General features: G+C 45.1%; 1 protein-coding gene across 1 annotated transcript in view; it reads left to right on the plus strand.

Moving 5' to 3' along the window:
* The window catches only part of LOC120065648 (rho GTPase-activating protein 15-like), a 56200-nt gene that overhangs the window by 32042 nt on the left and 8310 nt on the right, over nucleotides 1-15848 (plus strand). Inside the window, exons 8-17 of the mRNA XM_039016712.1 lie at nucleotides 6979-7038; nucleotides 8442-8576; nucleotides 9566-9667; nucleotides 9899-9960; nucleotides 10070-10157; nucleotides 10507-10602; nucleotides 11120-11218; nucleotides 11327-11444; nucleotides 11595-11714; nucleotides 15742-15840. Coding sequence (XP_038872640.1) covers nucleotides 6979-7038; nucleotides 8442-8576; nucleotides 9566-9667; nucleotides 9899-9960; nucleotides 10070-10157; nucleotides 10507-10602; nucleotides 11120-11218; nucleotides 11327-11444; nucleotides 11595-11714; nucleotides 15742-15840 — 979 coding nt within the window. The remainder of the gene's footprint in view (nucleotides 1-6978; nucleotides 7039-8441; nucleotides 8577-9565; nucleotides 9668-9898; nucleotides 9961-10069; nucleotides 10158-10506; nucleotides 10603-11119; nucleotides 11219-11326; nucleotides 11445-11594; nucleotides 11715-15741; nucleotides 15841-15848) is intronic.

Genomic DNA, 15848 nt, shown 5'->3' on the forward strand with positions numbered 1-15848 from the left:
ATTTGACTCATGGATGATCTTCTATTTTTGACGCATTAATTCTGCATGCCTAAAGGGTTAAAACAGAAACAACTCAAAAATGAACAGTTTACCCATTCATTCAGAGTAGTTAAGGTTAGGGCTATGGTTTGGGCAAGGCTTAAAGTAAAATAAAAAATGACATGCCTATGTATCATCAGTATTCATAGTGTTCTTTAGTGCTTGCTAGAGCATTGTGAGCTGCCGCAGGGCAGTGGTCTTCTGCTCTGAGCCTCCTGAGTTCTCGCCGAGTACTGGGCGATATGACCAGCCTGTGTCTACATTAGGCCCATAAGTTAATTTAATTCATATTTCAATGTTTTCAAGAAGTTAAACGAATAGTTATAACGACACAGGGCGAGACCCAGATGCAGACGGTTTGAGTCTCTGATATTTATTGAAAAACAAGGGGCTGGCAAGAGGCAGGTCAAGGACAGGCAGAAGTTCATAAACCAGGTCAGAGTCCAGAAGGTACAGGGCGGCGGGCAGGCTCGAGGTCAGGGCAGGCTGATTGGTCAGAACCGGAAGGACCAGAAAAAACAGAGACTAGGAAAAACAGGAGCACGGAAAAGCACGCTGGTTGACTTGACATGACAAGACTAACTGGCAACAGACAGACAGAAGACACCGGTATAAATACACAGGGAATAACGGGAACAAGTGGGAGACACCTGGTGGGCGGTGTGGACAAGCACAAGACAGGTGAAACAGACCAGGTGGTGACAATAGTTTTATCATTTTTACATCAAAGAAAAGTGTCTCAGCTCAATGAAATCGTCTTCGGATAGGCTCAAATGCATAAACATCATGTCGGCTTTACGAAATGAAATATTAAAGCCGCACAATACAGGCTTTCAATCCACACCAAAGACCAAAACTATATTGACAAATTAGACATAGCTATAAAACGTGGACGAGCATCCACACTGGAGGAAAATGTATCGTTCTAAAGTAGGACCTACATCTGATGGCACAAATCAGCTCATCAACTCAGCCAGGGAAACACAAACGGTAGGCTATTATCGGTTTTCACACCGTGCATTATGTGACAACGGATCAATCAATAAACTGTATTTATAACGTCCTTTTTACGTCAGCCGCTGTCACAAAGTGCTATACAGAAACCGAGCGTAAAACTCCAAACAGCAAGCAATGCAGATGTATTAGCATGGTGGCTAGGAAAAACTCCCTAGATACAGTAGGATAGGCTAACGGGTAGCCTACAGAATGTATTGTAATATAATAAAATAACAAGGGGCCTATTGCAACCATCGGTGGCACTAGATTATCGCAATACATGCAAAATGTACCCGCACAGCTAATCTTAATAACAACCATTATTGGTCACCTCTAACCGGAACAACTTAGTCCTTTTTGAACAGACTAAGGGGGATTTATCTATTCGACAAGCATGCCATAGCCTACAATATAAATAAAGTATTTCATCGTTTACCACGGCAAATCTACTGTGCCAATTTACCCAACAATTTGTATGAATGGAAAGTGATGTTGGTGTAGCCTATTTTTATTATTTTACATGATCCAAAAGCGTCTGGTATGGTCATTTCTCATCAAAATATACCTGAACTGTCCATGTTTGAAATGTGTAAATACATCTTGTCAATCGGGGGCATTTAGATATTTGTGCCAGAAAGGCGTGGGCCGGAATCCAACTTATGCCGACAAGGTAGGCCTTTATGTGCGCTGAAGGCAGCAGCCCAAACTGTTAACCACCCCAGGCCACCATTGAACTCAATTTTGACCTAAGCATACACTTGACATTGTCGGAGCCCTAGTGGAGACCAATATCTATCTTATGTTATTAAGCTACAGTTGAAGTCAGAAGTTTACCTACACCTGGGTTGGAGTCATTAAAACTCGGTTTTTCAACCACTCCACAAATGTATTATTAACAAACTATAGTTTTGGCAAGTCGGTTAGGACATCTACTTTGTGCATGACTGTAACGCTCGTCTGAAGAGGTAGACCAAGGTGCAGCGTGGTAAGTGTTCATGATTCTTTAATTGCTCAGAACACCAAACAAAAACAACGAAAAAGAATAACAAACGTCACGTTCTGCAGGCTTCAGAGCTAACAAAAAACAAGATCCCTCAACATAGGTGGGAAAAAAAGGCTACCTAAGTATGATTCCCAATCAGAGACAACGATAGACAGCTGCCTCTGATTGGGAACCACACTCGGGCAAAAACGAAGAAATACAAAACATAGAATGCCCACCCCACGTCACACCCTGACCTAACTAAATAGAGAAATAAAACGGCTCTAAGGTCAGGGCGTGACAGTACCCCCCCCCCCCCCCCAAAGGTGCAGACTCCCGGCCGCAAACCTGAACCTATAGGGGAGGGTCCGGGTGGGCATCTACCCTTGGCGGCAGCTCCGGTTCGGGGCGTAGCCCCCGCTGCGCCTCTGGCTCCCCCCACATTGGTGGCGCCTCTGGTGCGGGGACCCTCATCGCCGGCCACCGGATTGGGGACCCTCACCGCAGGCCCAGGACTGGGGACCCTCGCCGCAGGCCCCGGACTGGGGACACTCGCCGCAGGCCCGGGACTGGGTACCGTCGCCGGAGGCTCCGGACTGGGGACCGTCGCTGCAGGCTCCGGACTGGGGACCCTCGTAGCAGGCCCCGGACTGGGGACCGTCGCTGGAGGCTCCGGACTGGGGACCGTCGCTGGAGGCTCCGGACTGACCCATGGAGCAGGCACAGGATGAACCGGGCTGTAGGGGAGCACTGGAGATCTGGTGCTTATCCTTGGCACCTCTCTTCCAGGCTGAATGCCCACTTTAGCACGGCACCTCCAGAGCGCAGGCACAGGTCGAACCGGGCTGTGGGGGAGCACTGGAGATCTGGTGCTTAGAACTTGCACTGCTCCTCGTGGCTGAATGCCCACTTTAGCCCGGCATGTGCGGAGCGCAGGCACAGGACACGCTGAGCTGTCACAGCGCACCGGAGACACAGTGCGCAGAGCCGGCGCAGGATACCCTGGGCCGAAACGGCGCCCTGGAGACCAAAAGCGCTGAGCTGACCCAATCCGCCCTGGCTGGATGCCCAATCTAGCGTGGCACTTGCGGAGAGCTGGCTCCGAGCGCACCGGGCTGTGCACGCGCACTGGAGACACCATGCGCTTTACCGCATAACACGGTGCCTGCCCGGTCACTCGCTCCCCGCGTTAAGCACGGGGAGTTGGCTCAGGTCTATTACCTGACTCCGCCAATCGCCCCGTGTGCCCCCCCCAAAAAACATTGTGCCAAATCCTTGTATCCTCGCCGTTCCGCTTTTTCTGCTTCCATCTCCTCCTTAGGACGGCGATATTCTCCAGCCTGCGCCCAGGGTCCCTTGCCTTCCAGTATCTCCTCCCATGTCCACTCTTCCAGAAAACACTGCTTGGTCTTTTTGTGGTGGGATCTTCTGTAACGCTCGTCTGAAGAAGTAGACCAAGGTGCAGCGTGATAAGTTTTCATGATTCTTTAATTACTCAGAACACCAAAAAAAATAAAAAAATAACGAACGTCACGTTCTGCAGGCTTCACAGAACTAACAAAAACAAGATCCCACAACATAGGTGGGAAAAAAGTATGATTCCCAATCAGAGACAACGATAGACAGCTGCCTCTGATTGGGAACCACACTCGGCCAAAAACAAAGAAATACAAAGCATAGAATGCCCACCCCACATCACACCCTGACCTAACTAAATAGAGAAATAAAACGGTTCTCTAAGGTCAGCGCATGACAATGACACAAGTCATTTTACAAACGATTGTTTACAGACAGATTATTTCACTTATAATTAACTGTATCACAATTCCAGTGGGTCAGAAGTTTACATACACTAAGTTGACTGTGCCTTTAAACAGCTTGGAAAATTCCAGAAAATTATGTCATGGCTTTAGAAGCTTCTGATAGGCTAATTGACATAATTTGAGTCATTTGGAGTTGTACCTGTGAATGTATTTCATGGCCTACCTTCAAACTAAGTGCCTCTTTGCTTGACATCACGGGAAAGGAAAAGAAATCAGCCAAGACCTCAGAAAAAAAATTGTAGACTTCCACAAGTCTGGTTCATCCTTGGGAGCAATTTACAAACGCCTGAAGGTACCACATTCATCTGTAAAAACAACAGTACGCAAGTATAAACACCATGGGACTGTGCAGCCATCATACTGCTCAGGAAGGAGATGCGTTCTGTCTCCTAGAGATGAACGTACTTTGGTGCAAAAAGTGCAAATCAATCTCAGAACAACAGCAAAGGACCTTGTGAAGATGCTGGAGGAAACAGGTCCAAAAGTATCTATGTCCACAGTAAAACGAGTCCTATATCGACATAACCTGAAAGGCCACTCAGCAAGGAAGAAGCCACTGCTCCAAAACCTCCATAAAAAAGCCAGACTACGGTTTGCAACTGCACATGGAGACAAAAGATCGTACTTTTTGGAGAAAGGTCCTCTGGTCTGATGAAACAAAAATATAACTATTTGACCATGATGACCACCGTTATGTTTGGAGGAAAAAGAGGGAGGCTTGCAAGCAGAAGAACACAATCCCAAACGTGAAGCACGGGGTTGGCAGCATCATGTTGTGGGGTGCTTTGCTGCAGGAGGGACTGGTGCATTTCACAACATTAATGGCATCAGGAGTTAGGAAAAATATGTGGATATATTGAAGCAACATCTTCAGACATCTGTCAGGATGTTAAAGCTTTGTCGCAAATGGGTCTTCCAAATGGACAATGACCCCAAGCATACTTCCAAAGTTGTGACAAAATGGCTTAAGGACAACAAAGTCAAGGTATTGGAGTGGCCATCACAAAGCCCTAACCTCAAATGTGCCGGCAGACTGAAAAAGTGTGTGCGCGCAAGGAGTTCTACAAACCTGACTCAGTTACACCAGCTCTGTCAGGAGGAATGGGCCAAAATTCACCCAACTTATTGTGGGAAGCTTGTGGAAGGCTACCCGAAACATTTGACCCAAGTCAAACAATTTAAAGGCAATGCTTCCAAATACCAATTGAGTGTATGTAAACTTTTGACCCACTGGGAATGTGATGAAAGAAATAAAAGCTGAAATAAATCATTCTCTCTACTATTATTCTGACATTTCACAGTCTTAAAATAAGGTGGTGATCCTAACTGACCTAAGACAGGGAATTGTTACTAGGATTAAATGTCAGGAATTGTGATAAACTGAGTTTAAATGTATTTGGCTAAGGTGTATGTAAACTTCCGACTTCAACTGTATATTAAATGGTTGTTGATGTGTATGGCTGGATTTCAGGTACATGTTTGTACATTTGAATGTTGCAGTAATAGGACCTAGGTCTAGGGTTTTAGCGAGCGAGAGAGACAATTATTTTGATAGCGTGCCTTGATGCCGGTGACTTGATTCCTCCCGAATGGAGAGAAAGATAACTGATATTTTTCAGGGACTCATGAGGCTCATTAGAATTTCCTGGTGCAGCAGGAAAATTCTCTGCGACAAAAGAGTGATCAGGTTAAGATCCGACATCTGCAGGGGTTGTACAGTGTAACAATGAGCCATTACAATAGTTGTTACACTGTACTTACAGGAATAACCACAGAGTATTGTAAGGTGAAGTTGTGTCTGGGCCTCATTTAACTTCAACCCCAACTGACCTATATTGCTAGTGTCACCATGGTAACTATGAAGATAAGAACATTCAAGGAACTCAATTCCAGGAGCTAAAATAAGTCTCTGTGCTGTTTTAACTGTTAGTGTTATATCGTTGATATGATAATGTCTCTCTCTTAGTCTGGCACATGGCTTCCTGGTTGTGCAGAGTGGGAGCGATTGTAGATGCTGATAGTGTTAGCTTCCTTATAGAAAGGGGAAGTTTGGTGAGAGAGAGAAGGGCATAAGGGCAGAAGTGGTTTAGGGTTGTATTTACTTTGTTCAAGATATAAAAAGTGTGTATCAGAAAGCTACTACAACCGACTGACAGTGGGGGGGACTAACTCTCAAATGGATTAACAAGGAAACACTTCATATCAGTTTTGTTTTAATCTGGACTTTCATCTGATCGAGGTCGACAAGCTGAACAACAGTGTGTCTGTAAGTTAAGAGTCGTAACCCCCCCTACATTTGTGTGTGAGATTGGAAAGACAGCACTACTGTTATGTGTCATCAGTTAGCATATAGGCTCATGCTAGTGCTGTCATCTTCGCGGTTGGTAGATAAATGACCATTATGACTGTACCTGCATGTGTGTGTGTGTATGTCCCGGTGTCTCAAATGGATTAACAAGGAAACACTTCATATCAGTTTTGTTTTAATCTGGACTTTCATCTGATCGAGGTCGACAAGCTGAACAACAGTGTGTCTGTAAGTTAAGAGTCGTGTCGTAACCCCCCCTACATTTGTGTGTGAGATTGGAAAGACAGCACGACTGTTATGTGTCATCAGTTAGCATATAGGCTCATGCTAGTGCTGTCATCTTCGCGGTTGGTAGATAAATGACCATTATGACTGTACCTGCATGTGTGTGTGTGTATGTCCCGGGTTTTATGACAGCATGCAGGTCAGCAGAACGCTAGGTTGAAACGGTGACAATGCTCTCTGTGCTTTCACTATTACTCAACTGTGGTGCGGAGAGAGCACCCAGTCATGCGGTTCATTAGAAAAGTTTCAACTGTCAGTCGTTGGCGTGAGCGTTGTGCGTGTATGCTTGCAAGCTACTGTTCAATCTGCATCCTGTTTCTCATAATCAGGATGAGTGGTGAAATATGACGTGCTGGCAAGTCAACTGACATGTTTGGAAAGAAAAGTGTGTATTCATGCATTTAAGCGTTGCTTAATGCGTCGGCAATTATAGGCCAGTGTTGGTTTCAATATGCCTGTGTAGTGAAAGCAAAAGATACACGGACTGTAAGGCAATAGATCAATAAAGATTTTTTCTTCTTCTTCTTCTTCTTCTTATCATCCAGCTATCTCCAGACTTCCTCTTCACTGGCCAGAAGCCTGACAGTGGCTGGGAGCTGGAACAGGTGAGATTGGATTGAACTTGAATTTACAGATGATTACAGGGGAAATAACTTCCTGGCATCGAACAAGGAACTCAGAGTACAGTTGATGTGTAAAACAACAATACCTACAGTATACAAACGAATTCCCCTATTGGGGCTATCTGATGCAAGCAGTCTTACTTCGTTATCCTCTTCGTACCTTCTGGCACCTAAGGCAGTGAGTGGCAAGACCTCTCCAATTCTAATGATCAGATGTTCAGGAATTGAAGCTAAAGATGGGGCCATGGTGCCAAACAGGCTTTAGAATGTCCGAGGCATTCTTATGTGTTCAGATACTCTTTATAACACCAATCAAGAATCCAGTTACACAATGTCATCTTGTGATGCCAGGGTGTATGTCGCAGTCCAGTGTTACTGCGACACGTTTGCCTCGCAGTGAGAATAGAGGCAGGTGCCTTGTTTGCCTGGACCCTTATCTAGCAGATCTGGCTCCAAAACAAATCCTCAACCACTCATCATGGAAAGATGGCACACATCAAGACGGGTGTTTGTTTTTCATCTCTATGGCACAATCCGGTTGTTCTGGTCAACAGTATTGCACCGTATAGAAAATAGGGAGCCATTTGGGACAGACACTGCTTATGTCGTGAGGTTGTGATTTGTGTGTCGGGCCGTGAGTTGTGTGCCATAGGCAGTGGCAGCAGATTCCTGTCTCTCAGCCCATATGTGAAGTGGAGTGAAACAAAGCTGATCAAAACAGAACTGGGCCAATGAAAACCTCTAAACCGCTCCACAGTTAGTTTACCATCTGGCTCAGTGTCAACAGAGAATAACAGAGCATTAAGGGACTTCACTGTTCTGGGCCAGTGACCCCTGGGTTGTGTGTCGGGGCATGGCACAGTGTGTGTGTGTGTGTGTGTGTGTGTGTGTGTGTGTGTGTGTGTGTGTGTGTGTGTGTGTGTGTGTGTGTGTGTGTGTGTGTGTGTGCGACTCTGCCAAACATTTTACATTTTAGTCATTTAGCAGACGCTTTTCTCCAGACCGACTTACAGGAGCAATTAAGGTTAAGTGCCTTGCTCAAAGGCACATCGGCAGATTTTTCGCCTAGTTGGTTCGGGAATTCGAACCAGGGACCTTTCACTGGTCCAACACTCTTAACCGCGAAACTACCTGCTGCCAAACTCACTATGAGAAGGGTCCATATCAAATGGCTTTAAGCAGGTTCTGGATAGCAAAAGATAGTCTGTAAATCAAACACAACGAATATACACACAGTACACTTGGGAGTGTATCACAGTTTTGGGAGTCTTCTTTTCTTGCTGATGCCGTGCCTAACCCAGTACTGTAGGTCTCCATTTTTTTTTGTCTGATACGCACACACAGAGTGAATAACTTGTCTTCCCCTCTGTGTTGGTGTCCTGTAGAGTATGCAGCGAGCAGTATCCTCAGACACCATCAGTACAACAGCCTTCAGTACGGGAGACAAGGAGGCCCTACTGCGTCATGAGACAGAGCAGCTCAGCCACTCACGATCCATGATACTGCTTGAAAACGTCAAGGTACTGTACAGGCACGCTCAGAGGCAAACACACACACACACACACACACACACACACACACACACACACACACACACACACACACACACACACACACACACACACACACACACACACACACACACACGAATAAGCATACAAACAGAAAAACACAGGCGCACAGAGGGGCATCATGCACCTCAAAAATCTGAGGGACCACTAAGTATGTGTGGATGGTTTTGGGTTGGCCCGGAGCGGGATATGCCCCTGGTCCATAAGGAGGAGAATTTTGCACTTCAAACACTTCGAACACCTGAAACAGCTTTTTTCCTGCAATCTAGATCCATTATCATTATGCTTAATTCTATGTAATAAAAATAAAATGTGGGTAAAATATTGAAAGTAATGTGAGTCTTATTCAGTACATTTAGTTAAAGTCTACCAACCTTGCCAGCAGCCATGCAAGTTAAGATAGTTAGACAAGCTAGCTACTTGACAGCCTGAAATGTCTTCTTGGTAGCTAGTTATGAGGTTGGGAGATGAGGAACCTATCTGGGCTAGCTAAAGCCAACTTCATAAATTTGCTAGGTGGCTAGTAGTATAACAGAGAAACAACAACAACAACAATAACACATTTAAATTACATGATTTATTTATTTTTTACAGGACAAATCTGAGGGGGCATGTGCTCCTTTGCCCCCTAAGGGCATGATGCCTCTGGGTGCACAGCAGTGGAGGCTGCTGAGGGGAGGAGGCCTCATAATAATGCCTGGAACGGAGTAAATGGAATGGCATCAAACATATGGAAATCATGTGTTTGACGTATTTCATACCCTTCCACTTATTCCACTCCATTACCACGAGCCCGTTCTCCCCAATTAAGGTGCCACCAACCTCCTGTGGTGCACACGTACTCAAACTAATGCACACAAGCAAGCAGAAACACGCATACACACACATACAGACACTATATCTGTCTAAATGTAACAGTCTGTATGTGTTGTTCCTAGCTGGGTCAGCAGTGCAGAGACTGCTCCTATCCTGTGACCAGTGTGGTGGTGGAGCCTCCATCTCCAGCCAGCTCTCCAGACAGCAACGACAGCTCCACACCAGTGAGAATCACATCTTCTACCTTCCTCCTCCACGTCTCTTCTCCACTGTCCCTGTTGTGCCCTGTCACCAAAGGCCACCTGCCTCACCCACTGCTACTGCCCCCACTATCTCATGCCCCACTCTACCCTCCTCCCCCCACCCAATGTCCCCATGTCTCCACTGACCCTAATGTTCTCACTACTAGTTAGCTATCACTCTAATGCCACTCTCCCCATCTCGCCCATCCCCAGGAGCTGGAGAAGGCAGGTCTGCTGAATAAGACCAAGATAGCAGAGGGAGGCAGGAAGCTGAGGTAAGGCAGGCTCATCTTGGAGGGATTGATATTAATACTACATATAAGATGGAGTTTTTCCTCAGTCCCAGGAGTTTTTCCTGACCATGTGACTCGGTGTATGTTTTAGGAAAAACTGGAATCCATCCTGGGTGGTTCTGGTTGGGAATAGTCTGGTTTTCTTCAAGGATCCCAAATCTCAGACCCCCTCCAGCTGGGTAAGACCGTGTTATCCACCTTGAAACACATAAAACCCACAAATGTTTTATAACATGATAACTACAGTTAACAATGTATTAGTCTCTCATGACCGATTGTTAATATACCGTCACTGTCTTGTGAACACCTTGTAACAACATTTTGGCCCAACATTGAAAGCAGTCACTCCCCGCAATGTGTATTTAATGACTCTAGTACCAAGAAAATGTATTCAAAATAGCTTCTGAAGTTTCATAATCATCCAACAGAGACAAAAAAATGAGTAGCTGGTCAGCTGTGGTTCTGGGTTCCCAGATTAAAAGTATATGATTCATAATAATGATTGTGTGTGTGTGTGTTTCTTTCCAGAAACCAGGGAACAGTTGTCCAGAGAGCAGTGTAGACCTAAGAGGAGCTCAGCTACAGTGGGCCAACAATCTGTCAAGCAAGAAGAACGTCTTCAAGGTCCGATACACACCAGGAGGGAGGGATGGAGTGGAGTAGGAAGGGAGGGAGTCATTAGCCTAGCATATCCCCATTCCTCTACCTTTCACAATGTCCCTCGAACCACCGTTTTCTTGTTTGGATATCGTTTCAATTACATTTTTAAGACACTTTTTTTCACCCTGTATTTTGGGGAAGTCAAATGTGGATATTTTAGTCCTACTGAAATGTTTCTGTGAAAAAAAAAAACGTTCTTTCCTCCTCTTGAGAGGAAGTTGTGTATGTGTTGTAGCTGTGTGCGCCAGAGTTAGAGACAATTCAATTTCAACTCAGTCAATTCAATATGCCTTAAAAATTCAACTTTAAGAATTGAAAATCACCATTCGTTCTCACTGCAATTTAAATTCATTTCCCGAATTGACTGAATGGAAATACCATTTTTGGGAGTTGTAGCATACACTACAAGAAGTACTACATTGCCTAGGAAGTAGTGTTTGATTTGGGACTAACCCATGGTATTTGTCTGTCTGTGTGGTAGCTGAGGACGGTGACAGGGAATGAGTTCCTACTGCAGTCAGAGACAGATTCACTGATTAGAGAGTGGTTCAACACCATCCAGAGTGTAATCGACCGGCTGGTGAGTCTCACTTTGTGTGTGTGTTTGTGTGAGTCGGGGGGGTCCTTTATTACGATCAAAAACCAAAGACATCTGGCACCAGTTGAAATTCTCTTCTCTGCTGTGTAGAACCGTGAGAATCCTCTGGAGAATGTCCTAATGTACTCTCTGAGGAAGGCGGGCAGTGTGGAGATGTTGGACCAGAGTGGAGACGAGGAGGACGGTCGAGGGGGATGTAAAGCATCACGTGAGTCTCTCCTCCATCCACTGCTCCAAGGATGCTGTTCTTGTGCTGTGGCTGACCATGTGCTTCCTCTGGTGGTGTACTCCCTCCTCTCTTTCCTCTTGTTCTCCCTCTCTCCCCTTTCTCTCATTCTTTCCCTCCCTCCTGCTGCAGTCCCTCGTTCTGCTTCCAACCTGGAGAACACAGAGAGGAAGCGTGTTCGGAGCAGACTGAAGAAACTCATCCTGAAGAGACCTCCACTACAGATCCTACAGGAGAAAGGACTCATCAAGGGTAAGATCACTGACTCTCTCTCTCTCTCTCTCTCTCATCACTTAGAGAATGAGATCACTTAGGGGTAAATCCTAAACGACCACACATCACGCCGAATGTTGATCTGCCGTTCATTCAGCATGCTTCAAAAATGTGATTTCCTGTGTTTTTTTTAATATATATATAGTACCAGTCAAAAGTTTAGACACACCTACTCATTCAAGGGTTTTTATTTATTTTTTTACTATTTTCTACATTGTAGAATAATAGTGAAGACATCAAAACTATGAAATAACACATATGGAATCATGTAGTAACCAAAAAAGTGTTCAAGAAATCAAAATATAGTTTATATGGGAGATTCTTCAAAGTTGCCACCCTTTGCCTTGATGACAGCTTTGCACACTCTTGGAATTCTCTCAACCAGCTTCATGAGGTAGTCACCTGGAATGTATTTCAATTTACAGGTGTGCCTTGTTAAAACTTAATTTTGCGGAATTTCTTAATGCATTTGAGCCAACCAGTTGTGTTGTGACAAGGTATGGGTGGTATACAGAAGATAGCCCTAATTGGTAAAAGACCAAGTCCATATTATGGCATGAACAGCTCAAATAAGCAAAAGGAAATGACAGTCCATCATTACTTCAAGACATAAAGGTCAGTCAATACGGAACATTTCAAGAACTTTGGAAGTTTCTGCAAGTGCAATCGCAAAAACCATCAAGTGTTATGATCAAACTGTCTCTCATGAGGACCACCACAGGAAAGGAAGACCCAGAGTTACCTCTGCTGCAGAGGATAAGTTCATTCGAGTTAACTGCACCTCAGATTGCAGCCCAAATAAATGCATCACAGAGTTCAAGTAACAGACACATCTCAACATCAACTGTTCAGAGGAGACTGCGTGAATCAGACCTTCATAGTCGAATTGCTGCACAGAAACCACTACTAAAGGACACCAATAATAAGAAGAGACTTGCTTGGGCCAAGAAACACAAGAAATTGACATTATACCAGTGGAAATTTGTCCTTTGGTCTGATGAGTCCAAATTTGCGATTTTTGGGGGTACAGGTTAGTCGAGGTAATTTGTAAAGTGACTATGCATAGATAATAAACAGCGAGTTGCTGAAGTGTAAAAACAAAGGGGAGGCGGGGTTAATGTAAATGGGGCGGCATTTACATTACATAGGGCGGCAGGGTAGCCTAGTGGTTAGAGCGTTGGTGTAACGCTCGTCGTTAGGTGGAAGAGAGGAGGACCAAGGCGCAGCGTGGTAAATGTTCATGATGATGAATTTTAATGCTAATCCAACAAACAGAACACTAACAAAATACAAAACAACAAACGAAGTGAACAAACGAACGAAACAGTACCGTGTGGCGAACAAACACTGACACGGCAACAAACACCCACAAACCAAAAGTGAAACCCAGGCTGCCTAAGTATGATTCTCAATCAGGGACAACGATTGACAGCTGCCTCTGATTGAGAATCATACCAGGCCGAACACAAAACCCCAACATAGAAAAACACACATAGACAGCCCACCCCAACTCACGCCCTGACCATACTAAATAAAGACAAAACAAAGGAAATAAAGGTCAGAACGTGACAGTTGGGCTAGTAACCGAAAGGTTGCAAGTTCAAATCCCCCAGCTGACAAGGTACAAATCTGTCGTTCTGCCCCTGAACAAGGCAGTTAACCCACTGTTCCTAGGCCGTCATTGAAAATAAGAATTTGTTCTTAATCTGACTTGCCTAGTTAAATAAAGGTTTTTAAAAAATAGTCTGGGTGGCCATTTGATTACTTGTTCAGCAGTCTTATGGCTTGGGGGTAGAGGCTGTTAAGGAGTCTTTTGGTCCAAGACTGGTGCTCCGGTACCGCTTGTCGTGCGGTAGCAGAGATAACAGTCTATGACTTGGGTGACTGTAGTTTTTGACAATTTTTGGGCCTTCCTCTGACACCACCTTGTATATAGGTCCTGGATGTCAGGAACCATGGTCCCTGTGATATACTGGGCCATACGCACTACACTCGGTAGCGCCTTATGGGCAGATGCTGAGCAGTTGCCATACCAGATGGTGATGCAACCAGTCAGGATGCTCTCGATGGTGCAGCTGTAAAACTTTTTGAGGATCTGGGCACCCATGCCAAATCTTTTCAGTCTCCTGAGTGGTAAAAGGTGTTGCCGTGCCCTCTTCTTAACTGTCTTGGTGTGTTTGGACCATGATAGTTCGTTGGTGATGTGGACACCAAAGAACTTGAAATGGTCGACCCGCTCCACTTCAGCCCTGTCGATGTTAATGGGGGCCTGTTCGGCCCTTCTTTTCCTATAGTCCACATTCAGCTCCTTTGTCTTGCTTACATTGAGAGAGAAGAGAGAGGTTGTTGTCCTGGCACCACACTGCCAGGTCTCTGACCTCCTCCATATAGGCTGTCTCGTCATTGTCGGTGATCAGGCCTACCACTGTTGTGTCGTCAGCAAACTTAATGATGGTGTTGGAGTCGTGCTTGACCACGAAGTCATGGGTGAACAGAGAGTACTGGAGGGGACTAAACACGCACCCCTGAGGGAACCCAGTGTTGAGGATCAGCATGGCAGATGTGTTGTTGCCTACCCTTACCACCTGGGGGCGGCCCGTCAGGAAGTCCAGGATCCAGTTGCAGAGGGAGGTGTTTAGTCCCAGGGTCCTTAGCTTAGTGATGAGCTTTGTGGGTACTATGGTGTTGAACGCTGAGCTGTAGTCAATGAACAACATTCTCACCTAGGTGTTCCTTTTGCCCAAGTGGGAAAGAACAGTGTGGAGTGCGATTGAGATTGCATCATCTGTGGATCTGTTTGGGCGGTATTTGAAATGTGAGTGGGTCTAGGGTTTCCGGAATGTTGGTGTTGATATGAGCCATGACCAGCCTTTCAAAGCACTTCATGGCTACCGGCGGTAATCATATAGGCAGGTTACCTTCGCTTTCTTAGGCACAGGACTACCGTGGTCTGTTTGAAACATGTAGGTATTACAGACTCGGTCAGGGTGAGGTTGAAAATGTCAATGAAGACACTTGCCAGTTGGTGCACGGATGCTTTGAGTACACGTCCTGGTAATCCATCTGGCCTTGCGGCTTTGTGAATGTTGACCTGTTTAAAGGTCTTGCTCACATCAGCTACGGAGAGTGTGATCACATAGACATCCGGAACAGCTGGTGCTCTCATGCAAAGCGAGCATAAAAGGCATTTAGCTCGTCTGGTAGGCTCGCGTCACTGGGCAGCTTGCGGCTAAGTTTCCCTTTGTAGTCCGTAATACTTTTCTAGCCCTGCCATATCCGAAGAGCGTCAGAGCCGGTGTAGTAGGATATATATATATTTCCACACTATGAGGTTGGAATAATACTGTGAATTTGTGAAAATTATGATAATACCCTTTTAGTGTAAGAACTGTTTGAAAAGACTGCCTGAAATTTCAGCCTGTTTTGGTACGATGGAACTTTGGCCTGACTGGTGAGATCACCTGGTGCTAAATTAGCTAATAGACCAATAAGAAAGAGAGTTCCAAACCTCTCTGCTAATAACAACTTGTTTTCGGTTTTACAGTCCCAACTCTGACTGCTCCCAGACAGTCTTAGCAAAATTCTTGCTTCAGAAAATACTCTTTGCTAAGAAGCAATTGTTGTTTATTTTTTACAATTTTAATTGAACACAGTGTACTTAATTGTTAGCCAGAAATGATTTGATATTGAGATAAAAACATCTGCATTAGCACTGTAATATCCACTTAAGTTGAATGTCAACTTAGTCTCCCATTGACATCCACATATGACTAAGTGAAAAATCGACTTAAGTGGAAGTTACGTAGTGACCTTTCAATTCCATGGAACTGGAGATCTTTCCAAATACATAAAAAGTTGTTTTTTTCCCCAGTGTGGCTTGAGGAAGTGATATGATGTGGGTTCCTCTGTGTATCTCATGACCTCTGATCTCTGTATTGACTGTAAGTCACTGTGTACACAAGATGATCTTCAGTGTTCTACATGCCCGTGTTGTTGTCATTTACAGACCAGGTGTTTGGCTGTTGTCTGGAGATGCTGTGTGAGAGAGAGAAGAACACGGTGCCTCGCTTCGTCAGGCTCTGCACTGAGGCCGTGGAGAGGAGAGGTACAGCG

This window comes from Salvelinus namaycush, chromosome 20 (genome assembly GCF_016432855.1).
Source record: "Salvelinus namaycush isolate Seneca chromosome 20, SaNama_1.0, whole genome shotgun sequence".
NCBI classification, from domain to species: domain Eukaryota; kingdom Metazoa; phylum Chordata; class Actinopteri; order Salmoniformes; family Salmonidae; genus Salvelinus; species Salvelinus namaycush.